Raw genomic sequence first — 15340 nt, 5'->3', positions numbered from 1 at the left:
TCTCTCTCTCTCTCTCTCTCTCTCTCTCTCTCTCTCTCTCTCTGCTTCAGAGAAATAGGCAAACTTTTGCTCTGCTTTTGGAAAGAGGCGAATGGCTCCCGATGACACTTCTCACACACAATGATGAAATGAATATAAAGAGTATATTGAAGAGACATAGGCAAACAGGAGGGGGATGGGATGGGGGGGTTGTGGAGGAGGTACCAGGAAGGGGGATATTATTTAAAATGTAAATGAATAAAATGATTGATAAAAAAAGAAAAGTTTTTGTTTTGCTTGTTATAATCACCTGTAAAAGATGAACTTTTCAGACTTCAAACTGTCCAGTACCTGAAACAGCAAAGCTTTCACAGGGAGACCAAGGCCTCTTCTCCCCATCTTAGCTAAACTGCAGCACAAGAAATATGATTGTTGACACTCAGACTAGAATCATTAATTTAAAAGTTTTATTTTATTCCCCTTGTATAACTGTGTATCAGAAATTCTTTGAAGTGTAAATATGAAATTATATAATTACTACTGTAAGAAATTATCAGTAAATCCTGTAGCCCTGAGAAAGCAGTGCTTCCCCCTCCACCATCTGCCTTCCCAGTGCAGACACAGGCAAAATAGCTTCAGAGGCTCAGAGAAAATTCAATCTGCTGTCCATGTGATTCATCTCTACATTGGCTGCTACATCCATCCTTCTCAGGCCCTGTCCTTTGCTGGAGCTGGTTTCCAGCATTCAGTTATAATTTTAAAATAAAAGTAAAGTCTGATGATCATGTGTCCACTCCAGGAGTTGGCAACAAATGTGTCCTTTGATCTTCAGTGCTGTGTTAGCCTGAATTCCTTGTAACTGTTGCATCTCCTTCCTCTGAGGACACTGCCCTCACTGTTACTTTTTTTTCTTTTCTTTTTGGGATTTCTGCCAAGTTCATTATACAGGAAATTCATTAGTGACTCTCAAAATTGGGTCAGCAAGGTCCCTTGTGGCTATTGTCCCTATTCAGCTTTGGTAAATAAAACAAATAATTACTCTATTAATATCCAAACCTTCTCACCAAGAGATGAGGATCAAAATATTTTCCTTTCAAAACAAGAGAAAGCTCTTAATGTCCAAAAAAAGAAAAAAGAAAGAAAGAATCCCATAGTATGTTCAAACTTGAAGCATTTTAAAGTAGGTTAAATCCCTAAGCTTGTCTGGTGCACCAAGTTAGGGGTGAGAATCTCAGCAACATAATCATTGAAGCATCCTAAGGTGAGTAGAGGTGCACGCGAACAAGCCAGAGGTTCAAACACAAGCCTTCCCTGGGAAGATCTGCCCCACGTCCTATGCATGGAATCTGTTGCTAGTATCCAGTGGAAGCTGTGATTGGCTCTCCAAATAGTGAGTACAACTTCCTAGTTGTACTTAACTATTCTTTATGAGAGATTAGGAAAAAATGTTTCAGAGATGCATATTTGATACATGCTTATCAATATTCATGTATGTATAATGTATTGCAAAAGAAGCCTAAATGGGAGTTGTCACTTTTGTAGAAACCGTAAAATTGGTAAACACCTTGTCAACACAGTGTAAGATGAGCGCTGTCTAGAGTGTTTCCTCAGTAACCTGGCATGAGCCCACTCTCACTGGGAAAACAGGGTCACTTGAAAACAATCTCTAAATACGTACGACTGGTTACCTAAAAGGTACACTGAATGGCTACTACAGTTAACATTTGTTTGAATCTTCCAAATACATAGAAAAATAGCTTGGCTCAGTTCCAATAATACTTTTTTCAAACTTTGTCTCTTATTTATTTCATAGAAGAGGGGAGTCTCCAGGAATGGAAGCAAAGATAAGTGTTTCAGAACAAGGGGTTCTAGTCCAAGTGGACAGAGCTAGGCATCTGCAGACTGAGCTAAATGCTGAAGAACAAGAATGAGGACTTGGCAGGAGGCAGGTGGGCTGCAGAGATAATCTTCCAGAACCTCCAGACTGTGTCTACTTTTCCCCAAAATCCTTGGGAAAGTCATGGAACACCAGAATCCGTGGAACTCCCCTCCTCCATGATGACCACTATAGATTTGTGGTTTTATTGGACACTAGATACCTTGCTCCCAATTCTAGAGGAAGGAAACTTGAAAGTTCTTTTTTTGTTTTGTTTTTGTTTTTGTCTGGTTGGTTGGTTAGTTTGAATTTGAGTTTTTTGCTTTTTGTTTTGTTCAGTTTTGTTTTGTTTTGTTTTGAGACAAGATCTTTCTATGTAGCCTTGGCTGTTCTGCAACTCACTGTATAAACCAGGCTGGCCTCAAACTCAGAGATTTACCAGTGTCTGCCTCCCAGGCGTTAGGATTAAGAGAATGCATCACTATGCCCAGGTGTTTAAAAAAAAAAAATTAAACAAACAAAAAAAAAAAAACTCTTCACATCACAGTCTACTTGAGGCCTTTAGTGAATGTTCTTTCTACTCATTTATATAAGTAAATCTCAGATCTTACACAGACTGGCTCAGAATTAAAAATATTTCACATTATAATATAATTAACTGATTGCTGAAAGAATGAGCATAGGACCTTACGCATGAATTTGTCACTAGAAGAATGATTGAAGAAGTATAAATTTTGTTGGGGAATTATGATCATCTGGCAGGTGTCAAACAGACATCAAATGTATTCGTGAGATATGTTAAAGTAAATAGCATGTGACAAGTTACATGCTCAATTGTAAAAGTTCTGTGTATGATACTTATATTTCTACATTATTTACAACATCTAGTTATATTTTTCAGGAAGAAAATGTAGATCAGATATAGAGTACTTTGTTACTTTATTTTACATTATTTTTCTATAACAACCCAAAATTTTCAATTTCAAAAATGATTAATATGGTCAAATAAATGGCAATTGTTATTCTTCCCAATGGCGTTAAAATACATAAAAACAAAATAGTTGACTATATTTTAAAATGTTGTTCTAGCAATCTGTAAGAGAAAACACTGAAGCATGCTCCTCCTCTGAGGACTCTATGTAACTGATGGATGTCAGTTACATCTTTTTATTAAACGATGTTAAAAGTTAGCATCTTTTAATATACAGAAAAGGCATTGCCTCTGTGTGTGTGTGTGTGTGTGTGTGTGTGTGTGTGTGTGTGTGTGTAGGCCAGATGACAATCTCAGGTGTCATTCCTACCATCTACCTTTTTTTGAGACAGAGTACCTACCTGGCCAGGCAAGTCTCAGTGAACTGCCTGCCTCTACCTCCCAGCATGCACCACCACACCTAGATTGTTGTTGTTGTTGTTGTTGTTGTTGTTGTTGTTGTTGTTGTTGGGATTGGGGTTGGGGTTGGGGGTTTATGTTGTTGTTATTGTTTGATTTTTTTGTTAATGGTGGTGGTTGGTTTTTTTGAGACAGAGTTTCTCTATATAGTCCTGACCTTCCTGAAACTCACTCTGAAGACCAGACTGGCCTTGAACTCAGAGATCCTCCTGCCTGAGTACTGGGATTAAAGATCTGTGCTACCACCACCCAGCTATAATTTTTCTAACATGGATTTTTAGGATTGAACACTGACTCAGGCTTGCCAGTACTTTACCAACTGACCTATATCTCCAACCCACTAACTTTTGAATCTGTGCTATAAAAGCTCTTCTGGTTCTTAATTATAGATTTCAAAAGTCACATTGGTTATATAGATCAGAGAATTATGAACATTAATTTTCTTACCAAAGAGATTGTTCCTAACATTACACTTCTGAAAATTAAATGATAAGATACAGGAAAATAATTAAAGAAATATCAACCATATGTTATAATAGCAGAGAAACCTATTGAAGAGACACTCTACCATGATAATAGAAACTCCATAATAAATCCCTAGAGCTGCCTATGAATATTTCTGGTGATATTTACCACAAGACCACCTCTCAAATACACCTTCATTTTCAATTTTGTATCATTACTAGCCTTTTATAGATAGATAGTGAACAGAAACTGTGACTAATTAACTTTGAAAGGCATACGAGTGCTACCACCAGATCCTTTACAACCATTCATAGCAATTACTTTAAGCTGTCCTTAGAAGGTCATATAATTCACAGCCATACAAAAGCATCATTTTAATATGCTCAACCTAGAGGAAATTAGGTAATATCATATTATTTGAGATCCCTTATGTATACTGTAATAAAGATTTCTCAAAACAAAATTTTTAAAAATATCTGTCACATCTTAAGAGTCATTTATGTACTACCAAAATTTGAAGCTAACTGTACAGAAAAAAATGGTTTCTCTTAGAATAATGTCATTTATGATTACTGTAAAGTAATTATATTCCTAGATTCTAATCTCCCCAAATTGTGCAGGGTCGAGTTTAGCACTTTGATGAAGCAATTGCTGTCTGTAAGTTGGCAAGAGTGGGATTCAAAGAAGGTAGGCAGATTTCTGAAGAGGTTGTTACTGTATCTTCATGTGATTCATTGATAGTATTCCCTGAGTGACTCTACTGTCTTTTGTACTCCCAGCTCCCATGAAAACCAGACCCTGGTTAAAGATGCTTCCCTGAGACAATAACACAAATGTGACAGTCTTGATTATGGTTGGAGTTGACTTTGTACTTATTAGTAATAAGGGATTTTGTTAATTAGTCATATTTATTTTACATTGGGGGAGGTACAAATGAGCTACAAGGACAATTTCCAGGAGTCAATTCTATCCTTGCATTATGTGATCCTAGGATCAAACTCAGGCTTAGTTACCAGTTGATCCATCTCCAGAAAGGAATATTTTCATCAGTCAGTGTTTTCAATTCACTCTTGCTTCTATTTCATTAGGGTCTCCAGGAAAAATCATTCACTGGTGTATAAGAAAAATAACAAGTCCTAAAGGTACTGACCAAAAAAAATAAATAAATAACTATTGAATGATGGTTATTATAACTAAGCTGTGATAGAGGAGAGTAAAACACTGCAAAGGAGCTATTGGCCCAAATCCAGTACTGCAAAGTTCACCTATTAATTTATGATATGTATGTGATGTTTGTGTGCATGTAATCATGTATGAGTGTGGGTGCTCATGTGTATGTATGCACATGCAAGTAAAGCCAAAGAGTGGAGTTAGGCATCTTCTCCAATCACTCTTCACTTTATTTTTTGAAACAGATTCTGGAAACCTAGTGTTCACTTGTTCACCAGCTCGCTGGCTGGCCAGTGAGCCTCAGGGGTCCTCTCGCCTCCATCTCTGGGATTACAGGTGTGGGACACAATACTCAGCTTTTTTATATGGGTCAACATGATTTCCAGAAATAAACAAAGCATAGGCCTAAAACCAAAGAGATATCATTACTCTTGAGTTAGAGTCAATGACCCTTAAAGAAAGATGTAGCAGCAAGGAGAAATGATTGTAGGAGACAGTGCTTCCAACATGTGTTTTTCTTAAAGCGATTACTTACTTAACACCTGGTATTGCATGTGCGTCCAATGCCTTGCTTTATTATAAGGAATACATGAGAAGACGAGAAGAAAACAGACTCTATGAAATGAAATGTTTGTATGTCGAATATGGTTGTACATAATCTAAATTTGAAGAGGGATTACTGCTAGATATACATATAGATTCTTCTTGAAAGAACTAAGATGTAATCCATGCTTTCCTAGCTTGCACAGGACTCTGGGTCAATTCCCAATACTACAAACAAAAGTCACAAGCTAAATTTCACCTAAAATCATAAGATTGCTGCATATAGCTACCACAAACCACACCAAGTATACATAAAATAAGCATATAAGTTTTATACATGGTGGGCTTGAAATTATAACTGGTAGCAGATTTTGGTGAACTTCTATAGAAAGTCAAAATCATTTGTTATATAGCTGCGTTTTGTTAAGGACAAAGATCCTAAGAAGATAAGAAGATTCTAGAGAACACTTATTTCAACTTCAAAACAGAAAACATGCACAAAGGTAAATTAAATCTTAGTGCTTATGGTATCATCAATAAAAACCCACTAAAAATTAGATAAAAAATTCAAAATACATTTGAATAACAGGACAGAGATTTAGAGAATCTTAAATTACTATATTGCAGCTATTAAATTGATCTGTAAAAAACATCACTTCAAAAGTTATAAAACAGGCTGGAAAGATGGCTCGGTGGTTAAGAGCACCAACTGTTCTTCCAGAGGTCCTGAGTTCAGTTCCCAGCAACCACATGGTAGCTCACAACCATCTCTAATGGGATTTGATGCCCTTTCCTGGTGTGTCTGAAGACAGCTACAGTGTTCTCATATACATATAATAAGTAAATCTTTAAAAAATACATAAAACATGGAAGCTTACAAGCTTGGGAGAATAGGAGAAATATTAATTACCAAGACAAGGAAGACATTTCATATGAACTAGTTGTTTGGATTTACTTCTCATGGGTAACAGCTGTAGAATTGTAGCCTCCATATATTCTGATAGAGTATCTATTTTTTTTTTCAAGGGACCTGATAAAAATCAGGAGTCAGCTATGAGGAACCATACAGTAACAACATTCATTCTCCTGGGACTAACAGAGGATCCACAAATTCAAAGCCTACTTTTGATTTTTCTGCTGCTTACCTACTTGCTGAATATAACTGGTAACTTGACAATTATCTTACTTACATTAATAGATCCTCACCTTAAAACCCCAATGTACTTTTTCTTGCAGAATTTTTCCTTCTTAGAAATCTTGTTCACATCAGCTTGTATTCCTAGATACTTGTATAACCTAGCAACAGGTGACAAGACCATTTCCTATGGTGCCTGTGCCAGCCAAGCATTTTTCACAGACCTTTTTGGAGTAACTGAATTTTTTCTCCTGGCCACCATGTCCTACGACCGCTATGTGGCCATCTGCAAACCTCTGCATTACACCACCATCATGAGCACTGCCTGTAGAAGACTCCTTCTTTGCTGTTGGATGGCTGGAATGATCATCATACTACCACCCTTTAGCCTGAGCCAAAATCTGCAATTCTGTGATTCTAACATCATTGATAGCTTTCTTTGTGATGTGTCTCCCTTCCTGAAGATTTCCTGCTCAGACACATTGGTCATTGAGCAGATGGTTATAGGCTGTGCCGTGTTGACCTTCATCACAACCCTTTTTTGTGTGGTTCTTTCTTATGTGTACATAATCGGGACCATTCTAAGATTCCCTTCTGCTCAGCAGAGGAAAAAGGCCTTTTCTACCTGTTCTTCCCACATGATTGTGGTTTCCATCACCTATGGCAGCTGCATCTTCATCTACGTCAAACCATCAGCAAAGGATTCAGTGGCTATCAACAAGGGGGTAATAGTACTAACTACCTCCATTGCACCCATGTTGAACCCATTCATTTACACCTTGAGGAACAAGCAAGTCAAACAGGCCTTCAATGATTCAATCAAAAAAATTGCCTTAGAATGCCGAAATGGATGATTCAAGATTTCATAAGATATTGGTGACCCAACCCTTCTCTAGCCATGAAAACACACTATATGGTACAATGAATACATGCTACTAATAAAAAGTATATGCCAAATAAATTTTTAACTCAGAATGTGAATATTAATAAAAATATTACATTTATAAGAAAAAAGCAGTAATATTTATTATCCTATCTATAACTACCTACAACTAAGTCATGACTTATTATATATACATTCATTATCTCATCCATGACCAAATGGATGATCAAAATAAAACACACACATAAAAAAAATCTTACACTCATGTAACAAGAATTCATAGAATAAATGTACAATTAAAATGTCAAACTACAACCCCATCACTGACAAAGTTTAAGTGAAAAGCAACAAAACAAGTTGCTTGTCCAAAATTAAGATACAGATAATTACTCAAAACACCCCCAAAAAGCATGCAGAAGCATCAGCAACTATTATGCATCAAATAACCAAAAACTATTTACAGTCAAACCAGTGGTATTTAAATACATGTATAAGGTAAGGACAACTAAAGTGGTTTTTTACCCAGATTGTCAGATTACTGAATAGAAATTATACTGATGTCCAAGAAAATGAAAGTGCATAGCTGAATGAAATAATAAAGATAATTCAGAATTTAAAAACCAAACTCAATAAGGAGACAGAAACATTGTAGATAACACAAGATAAAGTGAAAATAGATTGAAAAGCTCAATATCCCAGCTGAGAATTCAGGAAAAGCTTTAGAAACAATGAATGAAGTGGAAGACAAAATATAAGGGCTTGAAGAAAAAATAGAGCATCTATGCCAAATGATCAAAGAACATGACTTTTTATTAATAATTTTTTATTTACTATATATCCCAGTTGTAGCTTCCCCTACCTCTCACTTCCCTCCTTCCATGCCTCCTATCTTTCTCCTCAGGGAGAAGGGGAAGTATCCCCTGGATATCAATGCTCCTTGGCATATCAAGTTGCAGTAGGACTAGGTACCTCTTCTCCTATTGAGGTTGGACTTGAGCTTGTACAGTGTGATAGATATGGATCTATTTGCATTCTACTTCATGCAGACATCGAGTTAGACCAGTTGAAGATGCTTTCTTTTTTTTTTTTTTCCACTGTATAGTTTTGGCTTCTTTGTTAAAAATCAAGTGTCCATAGTACTACCAGAGGACCCAGCTATACCACTCCTAGGCATATACCCAGAAGATGCTCCAACATGTAATAAGGACACATGCTCCACTCTATGTTCATAGCAGCCTTATTTATAATAGTCAAAAACTGGAAACAACCCAGATGTCCCTCAACAGAGGAACAGATACAGAAATTGTGGTACATCTACACAATGGAGTACTGCTCAGCTACTAAAAACAACGAATTTATGAAATTCTTGGAGAAATGGATGCATCTGGAGAATATCATCCTGAGTGAGGTAACCCAATCACAAAAAAAAAAAAACACACATGGTATGCATTCTCTGATAAGTGGATATTAACCTAGAAGATCGGAATACACAAAGTACAAACCACTAACCATAAGTTGGATCTTGATCAGGAACTTCGACTTGGTCTCATCATTCCTCTCGCAGCCTGATTCCCCCATATTTTTTCCAGGCTTCTGCCTCTCCTTCAGGAAACCCAGTTTGCATGGCTACAGGCAGCTACAGATACCCAAACCACATGAAGACTCAACAAAAAAAGAGAATTTCAGACCAATTTTCATTATAAACACTAATGCAAAAATAATAAAATAATTAAAAACCAAATTCAAAAACACCTTTAAAACATCATCTATTGTGATCAAGTAGTCTTTATCCCAGGGATTTAGGGATGGATGGTTCAATATACAAAAATCGGTCCAGGTATTACACTGTATAAAGAAACTGAAAAAAAAAATCCACATGATCATCTCATTAGATGCTGAAAATCCTTTGACAGAATTCAACACTCCTTTATGATAAAAGTCCTGGACAGATCAGGGATACAAGCACACATGTAAACACAACAAGCCTATAGACAACATCAAATTAAATGGAAAGAAACTTAAAGGAATTCCACTCAAATTAGGGACGGGAGAAGGCTGTCCTTTCTTTCTTTTCTTTTTTTTGTTTTTAAAGATTTATTTATTATTATGCATAAGTACACTGTAGCTGTCTTCAGATGTTCCACAAGAGGGCGTCAGATCTCATTACAGGTGGTTGGGAGCCACCATGTGGTTGCTGGGATTTGAACTCCAGACCTTTGGAAGAGCAATCAGTGCTCTTACCAGCTGAGCCATCTCACCAGCCCCTGTCCTTTCTTTCTGTATCTATTCAATATAGTTCTTGAAGTTTTCACTAGAACAATAAGACAACTAAAGAAGATCAAGGTGATACAAATTGGAAAGGAAGGTGTCAAAGTATTGCTATTTGCAGAGAGTATGATAGTATACATAATTGATCCCAAAAATTCTACCAGAGAACTCCTATAGCTGATAAACACCTTCAGGAAAGTACCTAGAATACAAAATTAACTCAAAACAAAATCAGTAGCATTCCTTTATACAATAGATAAACGGGCTGAGAACGAAATCAGGAACAGCATGCTTCACAACAGCCACAAATAATATGAAATATTTTGGTTCGCTTTAACTAAGCAAGTGAAAGACCTGTATGACAAGAACTTCACGTCTCAGAAGAAAGAAACTGAAGAAGATATCAGAAGTTGGAAAAGATCTACAAGTTCATGGATTGGTAAAATTAACAAAGTAAAAAATGGGCATCTTGCCAAAATAATCTACAGATTCAGTGAAATTACCATCAAAATTCCAACACAATTCTTTATAGACCTTGAAAGAGCCATATTCAACTTTATATGGAAAAACAAACAAACAAACAAACAGACAACCAACCCAGGATAGCTAAAACAACCCTGTGAAATAAAAGAGCTTCTGGAGATATCGCCATCCCTGATTCAAGCTGGAGATATCGCCATCCCTGATTCAAGCTGGAGATATCGCCATCCCTGATTCAAGCTGGAGATATCGCCATCCCTGATTCAAGCTGTACCAACAGTAATCAAAACTGCATGGCATTGGCATTAAAAACAAAAATGCTGATCTAGAATGGAATTGAATTGAATGCTCAGAAGTAAATTCATACAGGTATGGACACTTGATTTTTTTTTATTTTTTATTAGATATTTTCTTTATTTACATGTCATACGATATCTCCTTTCCCAGTTTCCCAGTTTCCCCTCCAAAAAATAAAATAAAATTAAAATAAAAATAAAAAACAAAAACAAAAACAAACCCCTGTTCCCTCCCCCCTCCCCCTGCTCACCACCCCACGCTCTCCTGCTTACTGGCCCTGTCATTCTCCTACACTGGGGCATAGAACCTTCACAGGGCCAAGGGCCTCTCCTCCCATTGATGACCAACTAGGCCATCCTCTGCTATACATATGCTGCTGGAGCCATGAGTCCCACCATGTGTAGTCTTTGGTTGGTGGTTTAGTCCCTGGGAGCTCTGAGGGTACTAGTTAGTTCATATTGTTGTTCATCCTAAGGGGCTGCAAACCCTTCAACTCCTTGGGCCCTTTCTCTAGCTCCTTCCTTGGGGACCCTGTACTCAGTTCAATGGATGGTTGTGAGCCTCTATATCTGTATTAGTCAGGTACTGTCAGAGCCTCTCAGGAGACAGCTATCAGGCTCCTGTCAGCCAGCACTTGCTGGCATCCACAATAGTGTCTAGATTTGATGATTGAATATGGGAAGGATTCCCAGGTGGAACAGTCTCTGGATTGTCCTTCTTTCAGTCTCTGCTCCATAGTAAGTCTCTGCAACTCCTTCCATTTGTTCCCCCTTTTAAGAAGGAATGAAATGTCCACATTTTGGTCCACATTTTGGCCAGGTGGTGGTGGTGGCAGCGCACGCCTTTAATCCCAGCACTTGGGAGACAGAGGCAGGCGGATTTCTGAGTTCAAGGCCAGCCTAGTCTACAGGGTGAGTTCCAGGACAGCCAGACTACATAGCGAAACCCTGTCTTGAAAAACAAAAAAAATAAAAATAAAAATAAAAAAATTAAAAAAAGAAGAAGAAGAAGGAATGAAGTATCCACATTTTAGTCTTCCTTTTTCTTGAGTTTCTTGTGGTTTGTGGATTGTACTTTGTGTATTCTGAACTTCTGGGCTAATATTCACTTATCAGAGAGTGCATATCATGTGTGTTCTTTTGTGATTGGGTTACCTCACTCAGGATGATATTCTCCCGATCCATCCATTTCCCTAAGAATTTCATAAATCATTGTTTTTAGTAGCTGAGCAGTACTCCATTGTGTAGATGTACCACATTTTCTCTATCCATTACTCTGTTGAGGGACATCTGGGTTGTTTTCAGTTTTTGGCTATTATAAATAAGGCTATTATAAACAAAGCTCTTTTGTTCTGCCACTTCTCTAGTTCCTGCTAGGAGCCACCACCTACTGAGCTGCTGAGCAATCCTGCCTGGTGAGTTTCTGCTAGGGACAAGATGCTAATGGCCCAACAAGATTCTGGCATTGAGAGAGTTGCTTTCATTTTCTGAAATGTATTTATATATCTGATGTTCCTAAGTGTGTTAGTCAGGGTTAAACCATCTTCCTGGATAACCTCTCCATTGGTAAGAGTTGGGTGTTGAAGTCCCTCAGTGGTAATGTGTGTGGATGATTGTGTGATGTAAGCTAAAGATGGAAATAGAAAAAATAAAAAATCACAAAGGGAGACAACCCTGGAGACAGAAAAGCAAGGAAAGAAGTCAGGAGCCATAGATACAAGCATCACCAACAGAATACAAGAGATAGAACAGAGAATCTCAGAGACAGAAGATACCATAGAAAACATTGACACAACAATAAAAAAAATGCAAAATGCAAAAAGATCCTAACCCAAAAATCCAAAAAATCCAAAACACAATGAGAAGACCAAACCTAAGGATAATAGGTAGAGAAGAGAGTGAAGACCTCCAACTTAAAGGGCCAGTAATTATCTTCAACAAAATTATAAAAGAAAACTTCCCTAACCAAAAGAAAGAGATGTCCATGAACATACAAGAAGCCTAAAGAACTCCAAAACCAGTTTGGACCAAAAAATAAATTCCTCCCATCATTTAATAATCAAAACACCAAGTGCACAAAACAAAGAAAGAATGTTAAAAGCAGTAAGGAAAAAGGCCAAGTAACATATAAAGGCAGGCTTATCAGAATTACAACAGACTTCTTGCCAGAGACTATGAAAGCTAAAAGATCCTGGGCAGATGTCATACATAAGCTAAGAGAACACAAATGCCAGCCCAGACTACTATACCCAACAAAACTCTCAATTACTATAGGGAGAAACAAAGTATTCCATGACAAAACCAAATTTCCACAATATCTTTCCATAAATCCATCCCTTCAAAAGATAATAAATGGAAGCCAAGGAGGCAAACTACACCCTAGAAAAAGCAAGAAAGTAATCTTTCAACAAAACTAAAAGATGATAGCCACATGAACAGAATTACAACTCTAACAACAAAAATAACAGGAAACAACAATTACTTTTCCTTAATAGCTCTTAATATCAATGGGCTCAATTCCCCACTAAAAATACATAGACTAACACACTGGTTACATAAATAGGACCCAACATTTTGCTGCATGCAGGGAACCCATCTCAGTGATAAAGACAGACACTATCTCAGAGGAAAAAGGCTGGGAAACAATATTCCAAGCAAATGGTCCCAAGAAACAAGCTGGAGTAGTCATTCTAATATCGGATAAAATTGACTTTCATCCTAAAGTTATCAAAAAAGATAAGGAGGGACATTTAATGCTCATCAAAGGTAAAAACTACCAAGATGAACTCTCAATTCTGAACATCTATGCTCCAAATGAAAGGACATACACATTCATAAAAGCAACTTTACTATATCTCAAGACACACATTGCACTGCACACAAGAATAGTGGGGGACTTCAACACCCTACTCTCATCAATGGACAGATCATGGAAACAGAAACTAAACAGAGACATAGTGAAACTAACAGAAGTTATGAAACAAATGGATTTAACAGATATCAATAGAACATTTTATCCTAAAACAAAAGGCTATACCTTCTTCTCAGCACCTCATGGTACCTTCTCCAAAACTGACCAAGTAATCAGTCACAAAAAAAATGCCTCAACAGATACAAGAAGATTGAAATAATTAAATGCATCCAATCAGATCAACACAAACTAAGGCTGGTTCTCAATATCAACATAAACAACAGAAAGCCCACATACACATGGAAGCTGAATAACACTCTGCTCGATAACTTGGTCAAGGAAGAAAGAAAGAAAGAAATTAAGGACTTTTTAGTGTTTAATGAAAATGAAGCCACAATATACCCAATCTTATGAAGCACAATGAAAGCAGTCCGAAGAGGAAAACTCATAGCTTTAAGTGCCTCCAAAAAGAAACTGGAGAAAGCACACACCAGCAATTTGGCAGGGCACCTGAAAGCTCTAGAACAAAAAGAAGCAATTTCACCCAAGAGGAATAGACTGCAGGAAACAATCAAACTTAGGGCTGAAATCAAACAAGTGGAAACAAAAAGAACTATACAAAGAATCAACCAAACCAGGAGCTAGTTCTTTGAGAAAATCAACAAAATAGAGAAACCCTTAATCAGACTAACTAGAGGGCACAGAGACAGTATCCTAATTAACAAGATCAGAAATGAAAAGGGAGACATAACAACAGAATCTGAGGAAATCAAAAAAATCATCAGATCCTACTACAAAACCTATACTCAAAAAACTGGAAAACCTAGATGAAAGGACAATTTCTTAGACAGATAAGAGGTACCAAATTAAATCAAGTTCAGATAAACGATCTAAACAGTCCCATATCTGGTAATGAAACAGAAACAGTCATTAATATTCTCCCAACCCAAAAAAACTCAGGACAAGGGTTAGTGCAGAATTCTATCAGACCTTCAAAGAAGATCTAATACCAATACTCCTCAATATTCCACAAAATAGAAACAGAAGGTACTCTACCCAGTCATTCTATGAAGCCACAATTACTCTGATACCTAAACCACACAAAGACCCAACAAAGAAAGAGAACTTCAGACCAATTTCCATTATGAATATCGATGCAAAAATACCCAATAAAATTCTCACAGACAGAATCCAAGAACACATCAAAACAATCATCCATCATGATCAAGTAGGCTTCATCCCAGGGATGCAGGGATGGTTCAACATATGGAAATCCATCAATGTAATCCATTATACAAACAAACTCAAAGAAAAAACCACATATTCATTTCATTAGATGCTGAGAAAGCATTTGACAAAATCCAACACCCCTTCATGATAAAAGTCCTGGAAAGATCAGAAATTCAAGGCTCATACCTAAACATAGTAAAAGCAATATATAGAAAACCAGTAGCCAACAACAAACTAAATGGAGAAAAATTTGAAGCAACCCCACTAAAATCAGGGACTAGATAAGGCTGCCCACTCTCTCCCTACCTATTCAGTATAGTACCTGAAATCCTAGCCAGAGCAATTAGACAACAAAAGGAGATCAAAAGGATAAAAATTGAAAAGGAAGAAGTCCAGCAAAGTAGCTGGATATAAAATTAACTCAAGCAAATCAGAGGCCTTCCTCTACACAAAAGATAGACAGGTGGAGAAAGAAATTAGGGAAACAACACCCTTCACAATTGTTACAAAAAACATAAAATATCGTGGTATAACTCTAAGCAAGTAAAAGATCTGTTTGACAAGAACTTCAAGTCTCTTAAGAAGGAAATTGACGGCGCGGGGGACGCTAGTGGCCAAGATGGCGGCAGAGCTGGTGGAGGCCAAAAACATGGTGATGAGCTTCCGAGTGTCAGACCTGCAGATGCTGCTGGGCTTTGTAGGCCGTAGCAAGAG

General features: G+C 37.2%; 1 protein-coding gene across 1 annotated transcript; it reads left to right on the top strand.

The window, feature by feature from the left end:
* Nucleotides 1-6476: 6476 nt before the first annotated feature.
* LOC116076039 (olfactory receptor 6C2-like) lies at nt 6477-7412 on the top strand. The gene has a single exon (XM_031349604.1). It carries the CDS (start codon nt 6477-6479, stop codon nt 7410-7412), a length of 936 nt encoding a protein of 311 aa, XP_031205464.1.
* Nucleotides 7413-15340: the final 7928 nt, after the last annotated feature.

This window comes from Mastomys coucha, unplaced genomic scaffold, assembly GCF_008632895.1.
Source record: "Mastomys coucha isolate ucsf_1 unplaced genomic scaffold, UCSF_Mcou_1 pScaffold4, whole genome shotgun sequence".
Taxonomy (NCBI): domain Eukaryota; kingdom Metazoa; phylum Chordata; class Mammalia; order Rodentia; family Muridae; genus Mastomys; species Mastomys coucha.
The sequence above is the reverse complement of the archived record's forward strand: the minus strand, read 5'-3'. Positions and strand labels throughout refer to the sequence as shown.

Bases quoted from the DNA above. Each gene is read 5' to 3' on its own strand.
- LOC116076039 (XM_031349604.1), top strand. From the start codon at position 6,477: ATGAGGAACCATACAGTAACAACATTCATTCTCCTGGGACTAACAGAG.